The following is a 23002-nucleotide window of genomic DNA, read 5'->3' on the forward strand; positions in this document are numbered from 1 at the left end:
AACTTGTTGAACCTTGCAAATTGGTTGCAAATTAGTTTTTGAATTGATTTAACATGAAATTTGTTACAAATTGTTATATTAATAGAATGTTTTACCAAAAAACTAGCTATATATCCTAAAAATTCATAGTTGTCATTTTATCAACTCTAGCTCCATCCTTTTACATTTCTTTGAAAAACTTCCATGAAATTCTTAACTTGAACACAAGCACCTATCATGATTGTCCAAGAGGAAGCATTTCTCAAAGGAATTTCATCTAACAATACCCAAATCTTGTATAACCAACTAACATTGCATTCCAAACAACAACATTTTTCTCAAGCATTTTATCAAACACATTTCTTGCATCAACTATACTTCCATAACTTCCATATAACTTCAACAAATAAGTTTGAACGTAAACATCAAAAATAACAAAACATCAAAACTAACATAGCAAAAAATTTACTACAACTCTAAAGACTTGAAACTTAATTGCAACTTTCTCTCTCTAGAATTTTTCACCAAAACAAACTCAAACCCTCCAAATCATCTTCTAACAACAAGTAAGAGATTCAATCACAAAAATCTAAAATAGATAGATGATCAAAACATAAGGAGATCGACCCTATAGAATCATCTCGGAGAAATCCACCAATTTCTCACGTTCATTTTTTTCATGAGTAGAAAAAAAACTTTCTGATTTATGAAAAAATTGATGTTTTTGGTATTTTTCATCACGCAAAAGGTGAGAGTGCTTACAAAATAGTCCTTCAAGAATATTTTGAAAAGTTGAACCTAGCTCTTTAAAAAGATGAGATATCTTTTTAAAAAAAAAAAAAAAAAAACCTTTTTAAATTATCTGATTTTGTCATTCAAAACAAATAACACCCAAATTCTAAACGTGGGGGCGTTTTTTTATGCTGGACTGTGGCGTTGGTGTCCTAGATTTGGAGTTAAAATGATGTTGAAGCAGGAGGAGGAGGAAGACAAGTGTCTTCTCCGTCCATGGACTCGTGTCTTCTTCTTCTTCTTCACCCTCATAATTCTATCACTAGCAGAATCACTTCCTGCTCCTTCAGAATCACTTCTTTCAGCAGCTTCACCAGTAGTAGTAGTAGTAGATCAAAACTCAACAGAAGCGTCGCCTCCACTCCAAAGCAGCCTCCCCACATCAAATCCAATGGTAAACCCGGCCCCATCCATGATCCACCCATCCTTAATCTTCTCTATTTTTTTATTTTTTTCTAATGTTTAGGTTATATAACTAAAAAGTGACAGTCTTGAATGTTTGCTACCGGCCAACTCTTAAATGTTTAGATTAGGATTAGTGAGTCTTTTTAAGTATACTAGTACAATTTTGAAATGTATATACTTATTTTTCCAAAACACAGGGAAATCCTTGTAAAAAGTTATGGGATCTATTCTTTCCGAAAACTCTGGGTCGTTTCCAGGTAATAAGTAATTCCCTTTTAAAAGTGATGATGATTTTTTTTTTTCTTCTTTTTCCTCAGTCTGAATTCTGAATTTGAAACATAATCATGTATTCATGTCTACTTATTCTACAAAATGTATACACATTCGGGATCAGATTTTATATTACTAAAAGAAACGACCTTAAGGTTCTTGGGGAAATAAAATAACATGTAGATAGTGTGAGAAAAAGTCCGAAGGATGGTCTAGCAACTAAGAATATAATGTCTAAGTCCTCCGGACGCACCTGTTGGTTTTGAGTTTGATGACCACAAACTTAACCAAGGTTCAAAGAACTTCACAGGTGAGGTGGAATAGCCCCACATGGGAGAAAGGATGATCTAGCAACCACTAATATAATGTCTAGATCCTCTCCACTTATTGTCAATTGGTTTTGAATTGGATGACTGATTTTCACCTTCTTTTCAGGACAGTGGTCTTAGAAACGCTTTCAAGTACACCGACACTGATTTCTTCAACAATGAAAAGGTGATCTTAATTTCACATTTCTCTAGTGGGTGGGTTTCTTGAAAACTAATGAAGTCGATTTTGTTCTCTTTTTCATGCTTCAATTAGGTGTTGGAGATGGCCAAAGGTGCTAAAGAATTCAATATCCCAATATTCAGAGCAAACCGAAAATTGGTTGCTTCGGAGAACGGAGGTTTGCATGATCCGTCTATCTTGGTTTTCAACCCAGAGTGGAGCAGTAATGTAACACCTCAGAAGAACAAAAAGTTTTCATATCCTGCTGTTTCTGGCATCAAAAGGCCTGATGATGAAGAAGATATTGCTTTCATGAGTGTAAAGTTCTCTTGAGTTTTCTATCCTTTTCAAGCCCTTTACGGCTTTACCTCCTCAGAAAGCTTTTATTTCTCAGATTTGCTAAATTTTGCGGTTCGGTCTCAAAAATTAATCTATTATGGCAGGTTCTTGAGCTAGGACATCTCATGAAAACGAAACAAATCACATCTCAAGAGCTTACTGCTATATTTTTGCGAAGACTAAGGAGGTAAGAAGTGTCATGTAAAATCATGAATTACACGGTACGCATTGTGTATTCAAGTCTTGATGAATTCTGCTAATGGTGATATTGTTGGACACGGGTAGGCATGGGGATATCCTCGAAGCTGTGGTAACTTATACAGAAGACTTGGCATTTCAACAGGCAAAAGAGGCTGATGATTTACTTAGTCAAGGAGTATATTTAGGTATATCTTATAATTCATGGCTGGCCGAGAAATATGTAAGAAATTTCAGAACATCATATGAGCAATTAAATATCCAACTGAATTGAATACACAAGTGGTTTTTAGGCCCCCTCCACGGTGTTCCGTATGGACTCAAAGATATAATTGCAGTTCCTGGGTATAGAACCACTTGGGGCTCAAAGACATTCCAGAATCAAGTACTTGACATGGAAGCTTGGGTTTATAAGAGGTAATCCTTGGACTTGGAAGTGAAATCAAGAAACTGGAGTTAGGTTTTTAGTTATTGAATATGTCTGACCTTGTTTTTTGGCCATGCAGGCTGAAATCTGCTGGAGCTGTTCTTGTCGCTAAGCTTGTCTCTGGTTCACTAGCATATGATGACATCTGGTTTGGAGGAAGGACTCGAAATCCATGGAATATCGAGGAATTTTCTACTGGTTCATCTGCTGGACCAGCTTCAAGCACTTCCGCAGGTTTAACTTTGATTCAGAAAGAGAGTTCAATTTCCAGAAACTAGGCACAAAACATTAGTTGATTGTCGACTTTTAGTATACCAGATGTTGGTACGACTATAAAAATTTGCGGACTGGAGAAATGTGCTAAGAAATTTTTTCGTCGGGTTATTACTGTTATCCGGTGCTCAATTAGCTTTCATGTTATTCTGTTACCAGGTCTAGTTCCATTTGCGATTGGTTCAGAGACGGCTGGGTCGATGACTTATCCTGCTGCTCGTTGTGGCGTGACAGCACTTCGCCCAACTTTTGGTAGTGTAGGTCGAACAGGTGTTATGAGCCTTTCAGAAAGCTTGGTACTTCCACGACTCCGTAGTATCTTGTTTAGTTACTCTCTATATATTGCGAGAATGGGGAGTCAAAGTCTCTTTTAATTTAACAGGATAAGCTTGGACCTTTCTGCCGAAGCGCTACAGATTGCGCACTTGTTCTGGATGCAATACGAGGTAAGGACCCCGATGACCTGTCATCAAGAGACATTCCCCTGGAAGATCCATTTCTGGTGGACATCACAAAACTTACAGTAGGGTATCTTGAAGATGCTGATATGGAAGTGAGTGAACTTTTTTCTTTTCTATTTCAATGTGAAACTAAACCCTGGGGATGCTGTTTATCATGTATGCATATGACTCTTATCATGCATGCATACGACTCTATAGGTTTGTGCTCAAACACATCATATAAATTAGTGCGACATTGGAAAACTTGCAACTGAAATTTGAAGCTAATAAGATCTGACCGTTTCTGACACGGCATCTAGGCCTTTTAGGTTAAAATGTGACACCTTAGTCAAAGCCCTTCGCTGGCTGGTGGTTAAGTTGGGAAAGGGATTGAGGGTACTAGTGGGCTCAATAGTATGGGTTCAAAGACTCCAAACAGTTTGCTAATGCCGACAATGCCACGTGAGATATATGATGGGTGGGTTTTAAGTTAGTGCGACTAGTTATGAGCAGATTTTAGAAGTTCGATATCTTGCTTGTGTGGTTCTTATAGTAAAGCTTTTTGTTATACTTTTTCCAGGTTGTACAGGTTCTTTCCTCAAAAGGAGTAAATGTGGTTCCTTTCAAACTGAATTACACAGTTGAATCTGCTCAAGGCATCCTAAATTTCACAATGGACGTCGACATGTTATCTCACTTCGACGAGTGGCAGCGTTCAGGACAGGATGATGAATATGAAGCTCAAGATCAATGGCCGTTAGAGTGCCGTCGTGCTCGCATGGTACCTGCAGTGGACTACCTGCAGGTCTGTTATCTGTCATGTTTGATAAAATACCAAAACCACTGTTCTGTCACAAATTTTTAGAATAAGATTAGGGAGTCATAGTTCCACTTGTAGACCAGTCAATGGTTACTCATTGGCAGTTGTGCTAATATTGCAGGACTATTTAATTTTTATCTTATAATGTACTTTATGTGGAGATATGGGTAGGTGGAATGATGAAAAATCGTATTCCCGTCTAGTTGTTTCGTGATAAAAAGTTGCATTTTACAGGCACAAAGAGCACGATGGAAGTTGATACGGGAAATCCGTGAGACTTTTACTGTTGATGCATTTATCGGTAATGCAACTGATTGGGAGAAAGTCTGCATTGGGAATCTCGTGGGAATGCCAGTCATCGTCGTGCCTACAGGATTCAAAAGTATAGAGAATCCACCGTCGGGTGGAACTCGGCGTAGAACCACAATCACTACCGGCATATATGCTCCACCGCAGCATGACCATGTTGTAAGTTATGCTTGCATTTTCTTTGAGATGTATAGTGTTTAGTTGGTCAGCGTCAAGGATGTTACTGCAGATGAACCATTGAGCTGACTAATTTGGGTTCTCGTTAACTTATGCAGGCTTTAGCATTGGCGATGGCTTATCAATCGGTCAGTGGTCACCATAAGCAGCGACCACCAATCGACAATCTAGGTTGCAATGATTTGATTCCGAATCCTCCTGCAGCAGCTTGTCCTCCTCGGCGATGGCATCCTTAGTACTACTACTGCATATTGGTCTTATGAGTCTGTCAACTCCTATTATATCATCTTCAGTAACTTGGGTTTTTCTTTGCTCTGTACTGAACGTGCTGTTCCTATAATCGGTAGTCACAATTAAATAATGGAGTGCATCTTTGAGTCCATTTTATGTTTCAATTCTAGTCATTCTCTGTCTACATCTTTCCAATATTCTAATGAAGTTTGGCTTTTAAAACAAGTCTTTTGATAGATTTAAAACAAGTCCTTGGAGGGCAATAGATAACCAACCGGTTTAGTAAATCTACCAACGGCTATAAAAAATAGGGTTATTTCCTAAAATAGCCCCAGTTTTTTGACCAGCTTCCTGCCTAGCCCCCTACTTTATCAAAAGTATCCAAATGACAACCTCCTTTTTGAGTTACCGTTATAACTCTCCCTACTTTATCAAAAATACCCAGATGGTCCCCTTTTTGAGTTACCGTTAGAACTTCGTTAACTCGTCATCACTCTCTCTCCTCCATCTCATCACCTCATCTTCTTCACCGACGAAAGTCGCAGGCCACCAAATTTCGGGCCAGCGACCTTCAATTTTTTTCTCTCTCTCCTCTCTTTCTCTCGATTTTTTTTTATTTCTCTCATCTCTCCCTCTCTCTCTTAACACTCCGGCGAAGGGTCTATTTAAGAACATATCAGGTTTAATCTTGAACAGACCGAACTCCAGTGAAGGGTTTCCCTTCGTCGGAGTGTTTAGAGAGAGAGATGAGAGAATAAAAAAATAAAGATTTTTTTAGAGAGAGATAGGAGAGAGAAAAAAAAGTTTGAAGGTCGCCGACCGGAAATTTGGTCGGCCGGCGACCTTCGCCGGTGAAGACGACGATGTGGCGTGATGGATGATGTGGCAGAGAGAGATGATGATATATATAAAGGATAGAGAGTGATGATTAGTTAACGGTGTTATAACGGTAACTCAAAAAGGGAGTCATCTGGGTATTTTTGATAAAGTAGGGGGCTAGCCAGCAAACTAGTCATAAAGTTATAGGCTATTTGGAAAAGAGAGGATAAATCTAAGGCCCAAAAAAGGAGCCTAAATAGGAAATCCAACCCAATAGGGAATTATATCCCAAAAAAAACCCAAAATGTTAGATTACCTTCCTATCCCTCCTAAAGAAAACGTTACCTCTCTTGTCCCACACTCATTTCCCGCCCAAACAACCAGCCTCTCTCTTTCTATCCCTGACTTGATTGACACAACCCCTCTCACATGCCAGCCTCTCTCTTTCTCTCTCGGTCTCCGCACTCTCTCTCTTCATTCAAACCCTCTCTCTTGATTACACACAAACCATCTCTCTCTATCACTCTTCATTCAAACGCTTCCTCTCCATCTCTCTCTATCTCTCTCTCTATCTTTTTTTCAACCGAAACCATTGCAGCCATTAACCACTGAGAATCGAAACGTTACCGGCGATTCTCTCTCTCTCGTGAAAAGCAGTTTAAGCAACTTGATCTACTTATTTCTCTCTCTATTTCGCTCTCTTTCAACAAATCTGGTGCTTCTCTCTCTATTTCTCTCTTTCAAACACAGGTACGCCTCTAATCTTCCTCTAAATCTTGATCCTCTCTCTGTTGTTGGTAAATTATTTGGATTGTTAGAACATTTTTGGGGTTTCTTCTTTCAGATCTTGTTTGTTGGTAATATTTTAGGGTTGTTGGTACAGTTTTAGGGGTGTTCGAAAATTTGGGTGTGTTTTCAAACAATTAGGGTTTATTATTTCAAGTTCAGTACTCTGATCTTGAGTTTGTGATAAAATATTTTGGGTTGTTTTTCAAAAAAGTTTTAGGGTTAAGTTGCTCTCCAGTTTGTGATAAAACATTTTGGTTGTTGTTTTGTTATTTCGGAAGCATGCATCTTCACTATAGGTAATTTGGGTGTTTATGGTTCTTCATCAAGCTTCTAGGTTAGGTTTGTTTTAACATTTAGGGGTGTGATCCGAAAGTTAGGTTTCTGTGGAGACATTTAGTACTTTGTTTTTGATTTTTGGGGGTCTGTCTTTGGTGATGAAATGAATAATTTGTTTTAACATTCTGGGTTGTGTTAAAGAAATTTAGGATTATGTTTAGCCATTTTGATAGTTGTTTGTGATTTCAGAAGCATGCATCTTCACAGAAGGTAATTTGGGTGTTTATGAATCTTCATCAAGTTTCTAGGTTAGGTTTGTTTTAACATTTAGGGGTTTGATACGAAAGTTAGGTGTCTGTGGAGAAATTTAGTACTTTGATTTGGATTTATGGGGGTTTGGCTTTGTTGATGAAATGAATGGTTTTTTTAAGATTCAGGGTTGTGTAAAAGAAATTAGTATTATGTTTAGCCATTTTGGTTGTGTACATACATTTTGGGCTTGTTTCAAACATGTGGGTGTCTAATACAAACATAACAAATTTTGCAGATAAATTTACCAAGATGGTTAAAGCTGCAACCAAAAAAGGAGATGGTCCAGCAAGCAGACAACAGACTCCAGTAAGGGCTAGCCCTAGAAAGAGGGCTAGTGAAGAGCCATCATCCGCTGGGCCTAGCAAAAAAGGCAAGAAAGTAGCAAGTCCGAAACAAGCTAAGGTCTGTTAGTCTATACACATCTGTGAGAATGTCCTCTAATTAATGTTTGTGCTCTCACATTTCATATAATGGTTTGACATATTTGTTAGTGTGTTGTCATTCTGTAAAATGTTACTTCACTTAATGATCTGTCATTATTGTGTAGACCATTGGTCTAGGCTTATTGTGTAGACACATTGCAAAATGATCTGTCATTATTTATAGTGATGTAGCATTCAGTGTAGTGTTGGACAATTTGGTGAATGCCCTGACATATTTGTTACTGTTTGTGTGAAGCATCGATCGTATACATCGAAAACGAGAGAGCCAATGGTGGAGGCTCAACCAACAGAGGCTAGGGAGCAGAAGAAGAAAACTATTTTTGATTTTCAATTTCTTCTTTGTTTTAAGAAGAAAACTACTTTAAATATTTTATAAATATTTCAAACCATTTTTAAGCATTTTACATAATTTCGAGACATTTTGGAGTTTGTCCTCTCAGTATTGTTTGTGGTCTCGCATTTCGTATACTGTTTTGGCATAACTGCGTGTGTGTTGTCATTCTGTAAAATGTTGCTTCACTTATTCGTACTCTTATTCTTAGGGTTTTGTGAAAAGTTCTGAAAATCATTGGCATCAGCTTACAGTGTTGTAGCATTTGTAGTCGTGTTGGAACATTTTGCTGAATGATCTAACATATCTATTACTTTGTGTTAGAAGCATCGATCTGCGACATCCAAATCGAAATAGCAGATGGTGGAGGCTCAACGTACAGAGTCAAGTGAGCAAAAGAAGAAAAATTGCAGTTCACAAGGTAGCAAGGAACAATTTGGAAGCATTTGTAGTCCAATTTTTGTTCTCTGGAATGTTGATGAAATGAATGAGTTGTTTTAATAATTTGAGTTGTGTTCGAGAAATTGGGGTTATGTTGAGACATTTAGTACTTTGTTTATGATTTTTGGGAGTTTTACTTGATTATTACAGTAATGTTATTGGTCAATGTGGTAGACAATTTGGTTTATGTTTTAACATTTAGTGGGGTGTTGATGGATTTTGTGGTTATTAATGAGTAAAAAATGATATGTTTTTGATATTTTGGGTTGTGTAGAAATATTTTGTGCAAAACATTTAAAAAAGAGAAGCAGCAGCAGCAAGACAATAGGTTGTACAAAGAGCTAGCTCTAGAAAGAGGGTTAGTGAAGAGACAACAACTGCAGGGCCTAGTAAAAAAGGCAAAAAAATATTAAAGGTGACTGAATCACAGACCAAGGCAAGATGCATTCCTAAACATTTTGCATAATGCTTAAGAATGCATACGAAATGACATAAGGTTCTGTGAAAAAAGATAAAATTTGGGGAAAACAGTGGCATCAGATTTTTGAAATGTTCTCTCATTATTGACTGTGGTCTAACATTAAGTATAATGTGTTCGCATTATTGGTAGTGTCCCGACAATTTGTAAAATAATCTCGCATTATTGACAGTGTTCTAGCATTGTAAATAATGTTTAGGGGTGCAAGGTAATAACAACAGTTGTTTCTCAAACAGTTCGAATAATGTTGGAGCATGATCGATAATGTTGGAACATTTTCAAGAATGTTTAAGAATTGCATAAATTGTTCCTCGAGCATTATGTATAATGTAGCATGCAAGTTACCTAATCTTCATCCATTTCAGAATATATTCGGAAATGTTACACAACGACGGAGTATGTCCGTTTCAAAATCAAAAGTTCTCTCATCAGTGAAGAAGAGTAGGTATTTTAAATTGAACTCTGCTTTGCAATTTAACAAATGTTTGGACACTGCTTAAAATGCTTAGAAAACGTTAGACTGATCTGAACATCTTTAATACAAAATTGTGGTGAACATTTTTCAAAATGTTCACACATCCTTTAAAATGTTAATACAAATTGTAAAGTGTTTTGAACAAAATGAGAACCAATTGCTACTGTTAACATAACTGTACGGAATAGTGTTAACACATCCCGTAAAATGTTTAGACAAACTGTAAAGTGTTGCTTACAAAACGAGAAGTGGTTGCTAATATTAACAGATCTGTACGGAACAACAATGAAAACACCATGAAAATACCCTAAAACCAAGAACAACCTCACCAATGGAGCTTCAAATAAGTAGATCTACAAATCTAAATATATTTAACTCTCTACAAACTATGAAAACACCATGAAAACACCCTAAAACAAGATTTGAAGTTTTTTTTAACCTCCATTAAAGAAGATGATGAATGAAGGTGATGACTGAACCACGAAAACGTGAAAAGGGTTATCTCTCTCGGTCTCGGTTTTTTTAGAGAAGAAGATGATGAATGAATGAAGGTGGAATAGATTGAAGATGATGAATGAAGGTGGAATAGATGAAGTTTATGTCGGCTTCTATAGTCTACAGAGAAGAAGATGATGAATGAAGGTGGAATAGAATGAAGAGATGGCCGGTGAGGTTCGGGTGAGAAGAGAGAAAAGAGGGTTTGGTGTTGGGAGGTAGAGAGAGAAAGTAAACCCAGATTATGAGAGGAAGAGAGATATTTTGGAGAGAGAAATTTTGATTTGTAAAGGGAGGGAGTAGTTGGATATATATGGGAGGGCAAAAGAGGGATTAGAAGAAGTCTTTAGGTCTTAGAGATACAAGTTGGGAAGGGATGGAGCATAGGGATGTGTATTTGGGTTTGATATGAGTTATTAGTTGATTATTGGGTTTTGGGTGGGATATTAATCCTTGTTGGGTTTTTTTTTGTATTTGGGCCCAAAATTTGGGCCTTTCATCAAAAAATTCTTTGGAAAATAACCTAACAAATAATAATTTTTGTTTTTGAGTTCCTAGGCCAAAAATCTACACCTAAACATACATTTAGTTCACCGTAATGTTAATATAGGATTTTAAGCCAAAATAATAATTATAATCGATATTTTAGTCAAAATTTACCCATCTCTATAGAAAAAACAGATCTCTATCATTTCTATTTAATCATAATACCCATTATAGCCTTTTATATAAGAAAAAACCCACTTTTGATAATCAATCCCCAAAATTCTCATTCTTTTTTTTCTCAGATTTTTTCGATTGATTTCAAACTTACTATCTGTTTCACAATATACACGTTATTTAGTATCAATTACGTATATTTCTACAACAAAACACATTTAGTATTGTTTTCTTTTTGGAAACTCTTAACTTCATTAAAGCCATAAACCTCTGCCACTTCATCTTCTCGCCGCCACTTCATCTTCTCCGGCGAAGGTCGCCGGGCGGCCAATTTTCCGGCCGGCGACCTTCAAACATAAAAAAAAATTAATTTTTTTTATTCTCTCTCTTCTCTCTCTCTGAATTTTTTTTCTATCTTCTCTCTCTTTTTCTGTAAATATTAAGGATAATTTCCAGTCGGAGAAGATGATGGGTCATCTTAATATTTTATTGAGGATAATTTTGTCTGTAAATATTAAAACAAATCATTCCGGAAGAATGAGAATCACAAACTCAACCCCCTTCCTGGGTTTGTTATGGAATTTCATTCCCAGAAGAATATGATTTCCATTTACATTCTTGTGGGTGAAATAATAATAATGATTGTGATTCACTTGCCAAAAAGAGGTAGATGGGACCACAAAGGTGTTTATTCGAGAAGGAAGTGCGTGTTGTCACGCCCATAAAATTTGAGCAAAGTAATAGGCCGATCTATTGACATATGTGACATCCCTTTCTTTGGGGGGAGCCTCTAAAATTGGCTAGAGTACTCAACATGACATCATATTGGGCCTAACGAATGGACTTGGGCCATATTTGACATATTTATGGGCTTCCAAGTGAGGAATTATCTAGAGATATATGGAACGTTAAGGAGTACTCTTTATAGAGATTCTCATGGAAATCTCTGCACACTTCCAAGCCATTAGATGGTAGACATGTGTTTTTATCTTGATTGTCCATTGTTAGGGTCTAGTAGTATAAGTAGGGGTTAACCCCCTCATTTGTAAATCATCAAGGAAGTGATCCAAGCAAGTGAGTCCAAAGTTTGAGTGACTTGGGAAACGCGCTTGTATACATTTGTACTTGAGAGTTCTTAAGGCTAGAAAAGTTCCTTCCACCATGTGTTAATGTGGTTTAATAGAACATTCTTGCTAGTTCTCTTAAGTACTTTAGTGACTTAGTTTCTTGTATGATTCCGCCACCAAGGGATATTATTTGCCTATAGTCAAGGTTACTTGACACACTTGGAGAAAGGCTGACTTATGCTCGACTCTTACCAATCTTGAAGCATAAGTGTCGCACAAGTAATAAGCGACATGACTAGGTCGAATTTTAGTCCGTGATAGCTGGTATTAGAGTCAGCTCGAAACCGTGTTGGTTGAGACAGAAGAAGGCGTCAAGAGGAAACTTGATGCAGATGAAATCTACCAGGAGTTCCTGGAATGCGCATGAAAGGCAGAGGGCCGAGAAACATGTCAGGATTGAAAAACTAAGCAATACTGTGGATGCCTCGAGGAAACACATGTTTGGCCAAGGATTCCTCATAATCGAGACTGGAGTTGTAGCTGAATTTTAGAGGCTGGGCAGAGGTAAAAAATTTTGGGTGAAAAAGTGGGTTTATCGGCGTAAGACAGGCTGGAGTTGGAGATGCTCTTACATGCTCGGTGCCGTCCGCTTGAAACTTCGAAATCAAAGCTAGATGGATCCGTCGTAGGTAGGTAGGTAGGCAGGCACCCTCTATGGGTGGTTTATTTCCTATAACTTACTAATTGGCTTCTTCTTCTTCTTCTTCTTCTCTTTATAAAAGGAATTACAACTCAATCACCTCGCCGTCCCCCCAAACCGAAGAACAACTACCTTCAACCTTCTTCTTTGTCTTAATTTTCAGTTTCAGAGATTTCCAACCAGATCGGCTTTGTTTCAGAGCAGACCTTCTTTTTGCTCATCTTGATAGATCGAGGTCAGAATTAAAAGTACGATTCAGATCTCCGATCTCAATCTTCTGCCCTTTTACCGATCTTCTTATTAATTGTCCTCTGTTACCGATCTGATTACATTGTTGTAAAGTTTGCATCTTTTTCTTCTATATAGTTTGATTCTGTACGTCGCTGATCTGAGATTATCGATTAGATGCTCCCGTCTTCTCTTGTTTTATACAATTTTTGCTATTTAATCTTCTTAAATGAATAAGAAATTGATTGGGGGTCTCTTCTTTACACTTGTTGTTTGATATTGTTCAGATTTTAGCTGTCGACATGGTGTCAGCAGCAGCAGCAGCTCCCTCAGGATGGTTGAGAGGAAAAGTGAAGGCTGTTCTCTCAGGCGATTGCTTAGTCATTATGGGGAGCTCAAAGGCGGAGATTCCTCCTGAAAAGACGATTACTTTGTCCTCCCTCATTGCTCCTAGGCTGGTCAGTTCTAACTCTCTCCTCCTCCTCCCTATTTTCCTTATTGCTTACTCTTCTCATCTCTATGAAGCAACTTTCAAACAATGTAATCTTACACTTTCTATTTCACTTTCCACATAGCTTATACTTTTATTAATATGTGCGATTCTTCCTTCGTTAATTAAAAAGACTTGCAATGATATTCTTGTAGCTGAAATAAAAACTCAATCAACTTCACATGCAATTGTTTTGAACTCCAATTTTTTTTTTTCTGAAAACAAGGGATAAATCCTAGTAAATACAAACCGATTATACCCTTAAACAGATAGTAGCTTCTTAGAACCTAAAAAATGTCTAAATGCCAGAGGTGGATATTGATCACATGACCTCTCAATGATCATTGGCCTCTTCAGCATCTCCACAATAATATCTACATTACACAAAATCCTTAGTTTTCCAAATTATACCTTTTTTTTTCGTGTAACTTAACACATCAACTTAGATTTAAATAGGGCCCTTCTTTGACTTGGGGCCCAAAGCAGCTGCTTTGGGCCTGGGTAGGCCCTGAGTATGTATGTCCACGTGTATGCTAGTCACACTCAAGGAATGAAATGTCGAAAAGTTTCAGTTTCGGTCGAAATGACCGAAACTTTTCGGAATTTTATTTACGTATACAGAAACGTACTTACACAAATTTCGTGTAAAATTTCGGTCGAAATCGATCAAAATTTCGAACAGTTTCGTCCAATTTTTGGAGTTGGACGAAATGGATACTTACCTTCATTTATATCTTCATTTTTCTGGTTTATATCTTTACTGTTTCTTCTCAGATCTTCAACAAATCCTTCCGTTTCTTCTTAACAACTAAATTATCTCTAATTACAGGTAAAGATTCATAAAAAAAATTGGGGTGTTTAGTGTTGATCTTGATAGAAAACTTAGAGAGAGAGAGAGAGAGAGAGAGAGAGAGAGAGAGAGAGAGAGAGAGAGAGAGAGAGGATGTCGGCCGTACTTGAAAGGCTGAGAAGACGATTTGTGTTTTAGAGTTTTCCAGGGTTACATGTTGGGAATTTATAAAGACGCCCCTCTTTAGTGTTAAAGACACCTCCTTCCCTCACAAGGGAGGCGCCTTTAACACTTACAAGTTGCGCCCTTAACATTTTTGGATGTCTCATTAAGTTTCTAAATTTCTAATGTTTACCTCCTATTATAACTGCTTGAAGTTGTCCTTTTTTTAAGTCACCCCCTGGTATTACTGTTTTATTATAGATTAACCCTCAAATTAACAAATTTTGTTACAAATCTGTCAATTTTTTTTCAAGTTTACCCTTTACTTCATGTTATAGTCAAGACTACATTTTTTTGTTATGCTTAGTTATGGTTCAAAGTCTTGTTATACGTCACATTTATATCATTTCCATAGATTTGTAAAATTTCCACACTGACCGAAATATTTCCACATAACATTTCCACTTTTGTGCCGAACCCGAAATTTCCATCGAAACCGAAATTTCATTCCTTGGTCACACTGGATATACGTGAAATGGTGGAAGTAATTCTATCTTATCTCTGGACGGATTAAATGCAGGCCGTGCGAAATGTTATCGTTTTTCGAGGATTAATAGGACAAGAACTAAGTTTTGCAAACGTTATGTCAATTTAAGCACTTCCATTGATGATATTATAATTAAGTATGTTGAGCATAAAATGCTGAAAATTTACCATTTCTGCTAAGGTTGTTATTCGTTGATGGGAAACCTTAAGTGTTAGTGTGGAATTTGCAGCAAGTGGCTAATGGGTTTATCACACTTCGCATAATATCTTAAGCCACATTACCAGATACGCTCCTCTCCCTCGGGTACCGCCTACCCGATTCCTCGTATTCTTTTTAGGTGGGTTCGTGATCCATTACTCCAAAATTACCGTACTGGACGAAAACGTACTTACAGATGTTTGTCCAAATTTTGAAAAGTGGTGTTAAGTTTCGGAACCCTAAATTTTCTTCTAATTTCTTCATTTTCTAATCGATTTCTTCTGATTTTTTTTCTTGGTTCCTTTTCCATTTCGCTATTTTCTTCTTTACCATTGAACCCCCAAGAAGATATGATAAAACTGGAAGAGATCTCAATCTAATTTGAAAACCTAAAGAGAGAACGAGAGGCGACAGAGGGAGGACAACCCTAATTCTTTTTTGATCTTTGGCGGACAAAAATTTACTATATAATGGTACATCATTCTTGATGTTTTCGCATGTTTTAGCTTTTAAGTCCATGAATGTTATTGCTCAATCGATTACATCCTCATGATTTAAATGTATGCTTTTCTCAAGTCTCAACTCGCTTTTATAATTTATTTCGTTATTTTCGTCATGTTTTAGGCCCGAAGAGGTGGGACTGATGAGCCCTTTGCCTGGGAAAGTAGGGAGTACTTGAGGAAAATCTGCATTGGAAAGGTATTGGTTTGTTGAAACCTCCGAATCTTCTATCTGTTCATTTATTTACTTTTGATCGTTAGCCCATCTAACCTCAGTTTTATTTACATCACTGTAGGATGTAACTTTCCGGGTGGATTATACTGTACCATCCATAGGGAGGGAATTTGGTTCAGTATTTCTTGATGATAAGAATCTCGCTTTGCTGGTTGTTTCTGAAGGCTGGGCGAAAGTACAGTCTATTTTCTTATATATTATGACATCTGAACATTGAAACTCCTTCGTTTTTCCAGCAAATCGAAATTCAAGCTTTACTAAGGAATCTAACTGGTGCAGGTTAGGGAGCAGGACCAACAAAAAGGAGAGGCAAGTCCTTACTTGGCAGAACTACTGCGACTTGAAGAGCAAGCAAAGCAGCAGTTCGTTGGCCGTTGGAGCAAGGTTTCTATGTCCTCTTTGTTTTTTCAATTTTGTCACGGATAGTCTCTCTCTTGCCTTGATGTGAGCATTGTTCTGTTCTGGGAAAGGGCCCTAGTCTGTGCTTTTGCAGTATGTGCTTATCGCCGCTGTACTCTCAACACAGGTTCCTGGCGCTTCAGAGGCAGCCATAAGGGACTTACCTCCATCTGCCATTGGTGATCCTAGTAATTTGGATGCAATGGGCTTATTAGATAAAAACAAAGGTTCACCTATGCAAGGAATCGTGGAGCAGGTTCGTGATGGAAGTACGGTTCGAGTCTACCTGCTTCCAGAGTTTCAGTTTGTTCAAGTTTTTGTTGCTGGCATCCAGGTATTTTAACTATATAATCAGTAGCTGTGCGTCACTTTTTCTTATACAGCTTGTTTGTTTATCCTAATAGTTAGCTGAAATTTGTCATGTAGTCACCATCCATGGGAAGAAGAGCTCCAGCAGAAATTGTTGCTGAGCCTGAAGCAACTACTGCGGAAGCAAGTGGAGATGCTTCTCCTGAACTCCGTCCTCAGCAAACATCGGCACAAAGGCTTGCAGCCTCCACTACTACTTCTACTGAAGTATCTCCAGATCCATTTGGGAGGGAAGCGAAGCACTTCACAGAAACCCGTGTGTTAAACAGAGACGTGAGTTGCCTCTTTCTTTAATATGTTTTTCTGTCCATGTTTAGCTTGTGGTCTCAGCTCTATGTTGGAATCTTCAGGTTCGCATTGTCCTGGAGGGTGTTGATAAATTCAGTAATCTAATTGGTTCGGTGTATTATCCCGATGGTGATTCAGCGAAGGACCTGGCATTGGAGCTTGTAGAAAATGTAATTTCTTAATCTTACCTTAGGTTTCAATTATTTCTTCATAAATAATACTCTGTAATATAAATTGTTAACTGTTTTGATTTAATAGTTACATTTGAAGATAAACTTTTGTGCAACTAGTGGTGATTTAAAAGCCTGATTTAAAATTTTCTTTGAGGATAATTTTTGTAGAGGTATTTCTTTCTTAATTTACCTCATGTCTTAATCATTTCCATGTAAAATCAAAATACAAGCTATACGATGCTTAATATGCTCTCCTCTTTATTCCTATCAAACTAGGATCTGTTAGCAACTTAAAAATTCATGTATTTCTATTTTCCTTTTCTACGTGGGTGCCCATCCGCGAGTTTTTATGTTTAATGTTAATGGTTCACTGACTTTCACCTCAACTTGATCCTTACATTGTCAGTAAATATATTGTTAACATTACTTACATAAACGAACACAGTTATTTTAAAACTGCATGCAAGTTTTTGGTCTCTTACTCTCTCTCTCTCTCATCCAGGGTTTGGCTAAATTTGTGGAGTGGAGTGCAAATATGATGGAGGAGGATGCCAAGCGTCGCCTAAAGAATGCTGAACTTAAAGCAAAGAAGGATCGTCTAAGGATTTGGACTAACTATGTTCCGCCAGTGACAAACTCAAAGGCAATTCATGATCAGAACTTCACAGGAAAGGTAAGTGATTGTTCAAGTCAAGGCTTTCAAGCACACTTTATTTTCCATTGAATTGTCTCATGCTCCAACTGCCCTCCCCCTAAATTCTTGGTCTCTCCAGGTGGTAGAGGTTGTAAGTGGGGACTGCGTCGTTGTCGCTGATGATGCTGTACCTTATGGCAGTCCATTGGCAGAGCGAAGGGTCAACCTCTCGAGTATCAGGTGTCCAAAGCTGGGTAATCCTCGAAGAGATGAAAAGCCTGCTCCTTATGCGCGTGAAGCTAGGGAGTTCCTTCGTACACGCCTTATTGGGCGTCAGGTATGGTGTAATTTCTTCACAAATCGTAGATTTAAAACTGGAGTTCACCCAATTCAGTACATGAATGAATTACTTCTCGTATGATTTACATCTTTTCAGGTGAACGTTTCTATGGAATACTCTAGGAAGGTCAGCATGGGCGATGGTCCAGTCCCAATAGCTGGAACAGATTCCAGGGTCATGGATTTTGGATCAGTCTTTTTGGTGTCTCCGTCAAAGGTTGAAGGTGATGAGACGTCCCCTTCTCCAGCTGTTGGTAGCCAACCGCCAGGAACAAATATTGCTGAGTTGGTGGTTGCCCGTGGTTTTGGAACCGTCATCAGACATCGAGATTTTGAAGAAAGGTCAAATTATTATGACTCCTTATTGGCGGCTGAATCACGGGCCATTGCTGGGAGGAAAGGGATCCATTCTGCCAAGGATCCTCCAGTGATGCACATAACCGATCTGCTCACGGTTAGAACAGATTCTGCTTTTTCTGCAGTTTTTTTTCTTTTAAAATCTTTTATCTTAATTATTTCGTCGAATTGCTGTGCAGACATCTGCAAAGAAGGCTAAAGATTTCTTACCATTCTTGCAAAGAAGTACAAGGTTACCTGCTATTGTTGAATATGTTCTCAGTGGTCATCGGTTTAAGTTGCTCATTCCTAAAGAGACTTGTAGCATTGCATTTTCTTTTTCTGGAGTCAGATGCCCTGGTCGTAATGAGCCTTATTCAGAGGAAGCAATTGCCTTAATGAGAAGGAAGATACTTCAAAGGGATGTAGAGGTATTGCTTCTCCATCTATTAGCATGAGAAATCTTACATTTACGTTCTTTTCGTTAATTTCGTATCGTTTATAATCAGGTTGAAGTAGAAACTGTCGATAGAACTGGAACATTTTTGGGTTCTTTATGGGAGTCTAAGACCAATGTTGCTGTAACTCTTCTGGAATCCGGCCTAGCGAAGCTTCGAACCTCTTTTGGCGCTGACAGGATCCCAGATATTCACCTCCTTGCACAAGCTGAGCAATCTGCTAAGCGTCAGAAATTGAAGGTATGTAAACAGTAGAGATAGGAACAGTTTCCATCCTAAAGGACCTAGACATGATTTTGATATTTTTTACAGATATGGGAGAAGTATGTGGAGGGGCAAGAAGTTGCAAATGGCTCATCTGCTGAAAGCAAACAGAAGGAAGTCCTCAAGGTGATTGGGATACATAGTTCACAGCATGAGTTGTTTTGTATCTGTTTTCATTGAGCTTGTTTTTTATGTTTCTGTCCAGGTCATAGTTACAGAAGTTCTTGGTGGTGGAAAGTTTTATGTCCAAACTGCTGGAGATCAGAAAGTGCTCTCTCTCCAGCAGCAGCTTTCTTCATTAAGCATAGGAGAAGCTCCTGTGATCGGTGCTTTTAATCCCAAAAAGGGTGATATTGTTCTTGCTCAGTTTAGTGCAGACAATTCATGGAACCGTGCTATGGTAAGAAATACAGTCCCGAAATTTCAACTCCAAAGTCTTAATTCATGTATTTACTACATAGTCTAGCTTTAATCGCGTGGCTCCCTAATTATTTGCTAGTTAGTTTTCTTTGGAAAAACAAAAAGAAAAGTTTTCATTGGGAAAAAAAGTTCGCAAACTTTACATCCCCATTTAACCAAGAGAATGGAAAAGTTGATATGGAGAAGCACCAAAAAAGGGAAAACCTTGTAGAGTTGTAATTCCAACTCCAATTAGTATTTGCAAACTTTGAAACTTTTTTACATCCCGATTTGTGTTTGTGGTGTTTATTTATTTATTTGATATAGGATGAAGTTATGAACTAATTCGAACTTGGACCACATAAATTTGGCAAAATTGTGTGGGTATTCACACCTATTATTTGCGGAACTCATGCAAACTGACTACAAATTGGTCTGTATTTCCACTTAAAGAAACAGAAGATCATAATTTGAACTACTGATATTTGTAAAAGATTCACGTAGTACGAAATGGAGAATCTACTTACTGTTTCTAAAGCTTCACGGGCCGATGCAGCATCACTGTACACCTTAGCACTGTAATAGCTTTCACTACCTCCAATAAGAATTAGTTTTGTTAATGTGTCCTCTTTTTGTTCCCTGTGGCTTCCTATCATTCTCAGGGTAGGATTCATGGGCATGAGCATAACCATCCCCATCTAACTTAATCTTCATGATTGTCTTATAGAATATAGAGCGGAATGTCAACCACTAGCAGAAACCATATATACACTAAACTAGCAAGGTTTCGATAGTTTCTCGAGTTAGTTTTCTGGGAACAACTAAGTAGATATATTAGTTCTTCTATGAATCTCTGTAAAATGGTTGGTATGAAGTAACACAGCGTATGATACTTTATCCTACGAAGTTCATTGTCTACTTGGACATCAGTTGATCTTTTCTTCTTTTTCTCCTCCTCCAATTCTTTTTTTCGCTTTCTCCAATGAAGTTTATGGATATGTCGTGGTTCTTTTCTTCTTTTTTCCCATCTCCCTTTTTTGCTTTATCTTTGTGTTTTTCCAATCAGCGTCATAGACTAACTGAAGCCAGAATCTTGTCCAGATGCTTGGATGCTTTTGAGTTATAACGACCTTTTATTGTATGTGTTTTTTGTCTTCTTTTAAAATCAAGTTCTTAGACTATGTTAACCATTAGACTTTCGTCATTTCTTGTGGATCTTTGTAATTGTTCAGTTATTTTACTATCCTTGGAAACGCTATAATGCATACTGAAATCTAGTTCTCGAAATATAAGAATAACACCAGTCATTGACGGTATATTCTTGTCCATTTTAGCTATGATAGCTTTGTTTTATTTGTTTGAAAAGAAAGAGTGGCTTTTTATTGCAACTTGTGAATAAAAAGTACCTTTATCTCTCAATCAATCCAGATAGTGAATACACCCCGAGGAGCTGTTGAATCATCAAAGGACATTTTCGAAGTTTTCTACATCGATTATGGGAACCAAGAGGTAGTTCCTTACAGCCGGCTGCGGCCTATTGACCCATCTGTGTCCACTGCACCGGGTCTTGCTCAGCTCTGCAGCCTTGCATACATTAAGGTTCCAAGCTTAGAGGAGGATTTTGGTCAAGAATCAGCGGAATATCTGAGTGAGCAAATACTAAATAGTTCCAAAGAGCTCAGGGCCATGATTGAGGAAAGGGATACTTCCGGAGGAAAGGTTAAAGGGCAAGGAACCGGTACTGTTCTTGTTGTTACACTAGTTGACGTGGAGGCAGGTTCTAGCCTCAATGCGGCTATGCTCGAGGTTCAAGCGCTCGCCCTATTTAACCTTTGTATGGACTAGTATTTCGTGTCTCGCATGTCTGACTTGATAAACCTTTTATTTCACATCGACAGGAAGGACTAGCGAGGTTAGAGAGGAAGAAGAGGTGGGACACCAAGGAAAGGCAGACAGCGCTTGATCAATTGGAAGAATTCCAGACAAAAGCGAAGCGTGATAGGCTGAAGATGTGGCAGTATGGAGACATTCAATCGGATGATGAGGACTCCGGTCCACCTGTTGCAAAGAAAGCCGGTAGCCGCCGGTAAACATGAACCCGTGAAAAGGGTGGTAAGTTATTTAGAGAGGAGAGATAATGTTGGTATAGTAATCGTCTTTAGAATAGAAACTGTTGAGATGGCAGCGATCATTTGATTGGTTTTTGGGAATCTTTCTAGCTTTCTATAGACACATAGGGAGTTTATGAATAATGTGGATTTTTCTGTCAACAATTATTTTTTCTAGAGTTTATGTTTTGAAGGCACAAGTTTGATTTCTTGATTTGTTCAGTGATGGTGGTGGTGGAGCAGAGGGTTCAGAATGCCCTGGAATCACATGTTAGAAGAACCCTATTGTTATAATCATCATGTTTAATAGATACAACAGTTAATCATAGTAAGGAGTATCTTAATCATGTCAAGATTTCTTCAGCTACTATAACTACTTTTGTATCAGGTCATTTGCACATTTCAGAATCGTGTGGGTAGTACTTGGTCCACTACTCAGTGCCTTCACTGTTAAAGTGAAGACGCAGGTTGGTACATGCGCCATTGGCGAAGGAAAGATCTTGCACCATGTGGAAATAGGCTGTTGGCTAGTGAAATCAGATGGTGCCTAAAGCAAGGAAAAATATGCCTTGTAGCAACACTAGCGTCAAAGTATAAGAAAACAGACGTTGGGATCCGAGTAGACTTCGAAGGAATGATGGGAGACCAGAACAACCGTCTGCCCGCTGGGTTAAGAATGCTCGAATTTTGTCAATGTCAAAATAGGGAAGTGTTTTTCACTGAAGTATTCAATGAAGCTAGGCAGAAGGTTCAACTTTTGTACCCAGAGGGTTTAAGACACCTAACTCCTCCCTTTTGTGTACACCTAGATTTCGAATTCAGTTAAGCTAAAAGGAATATTATCTCATTTTACAATCAATAGCTATTGGGTTTATTCTTTTTTCTTGTTGGAAGCTATGGGTTGATCAGGAAACTTCAAAAATAAGATTTGCTATGACAGCTCTAAATAAGTTAGAAACTCCTTTCGCATGAAAACAATTCATGGTTGTCCCTTCTAGGCCATCTTGTCGCGGAGTAAAATTCGACTTATCACTGTCGTCTATTACTTGTGCAGTACTTATGCTTCAAGACCGGCAAAAAGTCGAGCACAAATCAGCTTTTTTCCAAATTGACCAAATAACCTAGACTATAGACAAACAATATCTCTTGTTAGCGGAATCACACAAGAGATCTAAGTCACTAACGTACTTAAAAGAACTAGCAAAAGTGTTTTACTAAACCACACTAACACTTGGTGGAAAGAACTCTTCTATCAAGTCCAAAGGTATACAAGCACGCTTCCTAAGTCACTCACACAGTGGACTCACTTGTTTGGATCACATGTTTATTAGATTAAAGTAGGAGGGGAATAAAAAGAAAGATAGGAGGAAAAGGAGGAAGAAAAAAATTGAAATGTCACATGTTTAGTTTTGGTGTTAGCATCTAGCTAGTCTTTTTCAACAAAAAGAAAATCTAACTCTGTCTAAATAAACCTTTAGGGGTAGTAGTAGGGGTGGGAATCGGGCGGGCTCGGTCGGGCTCGGGCTACCAAGTGTCGGGCTCGGGCGGATCGGGCTCGCATAAGCCGAGCCCGAGGTGGTGAGCCGGGCGGATCGGGCCGGGCTAATCTAAGACATGAAGTGCCCATAGCCCGTCCGAGCCCGACTACCC

The 23002-nt window shown here is 38.2% G+C and overlaps 2 protein-coding genes across 8 annotated transcripts; both read left to right on the forward strand.

Moving 5' to 3' along the window:
* The first annotated feature begins 432 nt into the window (after window positions 1-432).
* Window positions 433-5300, forward strand: LOC147553585 (Amidase family protein). Of its 2 annotated transcripts, XM_086666196.1 has the most exons (13): window positions 868-1165; window positions 1374-1433; window positions 1882-1941; window positions 2029-2253; window positions 2379-2461; window positions 2560-2660; window positions 2766-2889; window positions 2979-3133; window positions 3332-3468; window positions 3555-3725; window positions 4193-4417; window positions 4667-4900; window positions 5017-5300. In XM_086666196.1, the coding sequence occupies exons 1-13, from the start codon at window positions 941-943 to the stop codon at window positions 5152-5154; spliced, it is 1938 nt and encodes a 645-aa protein (XP_086522322.1). In that variant the 5' UTR covers window positions 868-940; the 3' UTR covers window positions 5155-5300. The 2 variants fall into 2 exon arrangements, with proteins under 2 accessions (XP_086522323.1, XP_086522322.1); XM_086666197.1 differs by lacking the exon at window positions 1374-1433 and having other exon boundaries at window positions 433-1165.
* Window positions 5301-11720: 6420 nt separating this feature from the next.
* Window positions 11721-21699, forward strand: LOC147553586 (ribonuclease TUDOR 1-like). 6 transcript variants are annotated; one of them, XM_086666201.1, is made up of 18 exons: window positions 11721-12424; window positions 12599-12683; window positions 12951-13121; window positions 15475-15549; window positions 15647-15760; window positions 15865-15969; window positions 16112-16318; window positions 16411-16626; window positions 16704-16811; window positions 17317-17487; window positions 17588-17785; window positions 17885-18241; window positions 18324-18554; window positions 18633-18821; window positions 18894-18971; window positions 19051-19245; window positions 20673-21050; window positions 21143-21699. In XM_086666201.1, exons 3-18 carry the CDS (start codon window positions 12966-12968, stop codon window positions 21332-21334), a joined length of 2970 nt encoding a protein of 989 aa, XP_086522327.1. In that variant the 5' UTR covers window positions 11721-12424; window positions 12599-12683; window positions 12951-12965; the 3' UTR covers window positions 21335-21699. The 6 variants fall into 6 exon arrangements, with proteins under 6 accessions (XP_086522327.1, XP_086522325.1, XP_086522328.1 ...); XM_086666199.1 differs by having other exon boundaries at window positions 12599-12670; XM_086666202.1 differs by having other exon boundaries at window positions 12189-12428; window positions 12599-12670.
* The last annotated feature ends 1303 nt before the right edge of the window (window positions 21700-23002 follow it).

This window comes from Eschscholzia californica, unplaced genomic scaffold, assembly GCF_041429995.1.
Source record: "Eschscholzia californica isolate CP2 unplaced genomic scaffold, dmEscCali1.0.p SCAF_3, whole genome shotgun sequence".
In the NCBI taxonomy this organism is placed as follows: domain Eukaryota; kingdom Viridiplantae; phylum Streptophyta; class Magnoliopsida; order Ranunculales; family Papaveraceae; genus Eschscholzia; species Eschscholzia californica.

Excerpts from the sequence above, each read along its gene's own strand:
- LOC147553585 (XM_086666197.1), top strand. The coding sequence starts at position 794 with ATGAGATATCTTTTTAAAAAAAAAAAAAAAAAAACCTTTTTAAATTAT. Across the intron at positions 2,462-2,559 it reads TTTTTGCGAAGACTAAGGAG|GCATGGGGATATCCTCGAAG; the intron begins GTAAGAAGTGTC and ends GGACACGGGTAG. Across the intron at positions 4,901-5,016 it reads CACCGCAGCATGACCATGTT|GCTTTAGCATTGGCGATGGC; the intron begins GTAAGTTATGCT and ends TAACTTATGCAG.
- LOC147553586 (XM_086666198.1), top strand. The coding sequence starts at position 12,358 with ATGCTCTTACATGCTCGGTGCCGTCCGCTTGAAACTTCGAAATCAAAG. Across the intron at positions 16,319-16,410 it reads TTTTTGTTGCTGGCATCCAG|TCACCATCCATGGGAAGAAG; the intron begins GTATTTTAACTA and ends TTTGTCATGTAG. Across the intron at positions 17,488-17,587 it reads ATCAGAACTTCACAGGAAAG|GTGGTAGAGGTTGTAAGTGG; the intron begins GTAAGTGATTGT and ends TGGTCTCTCCAG.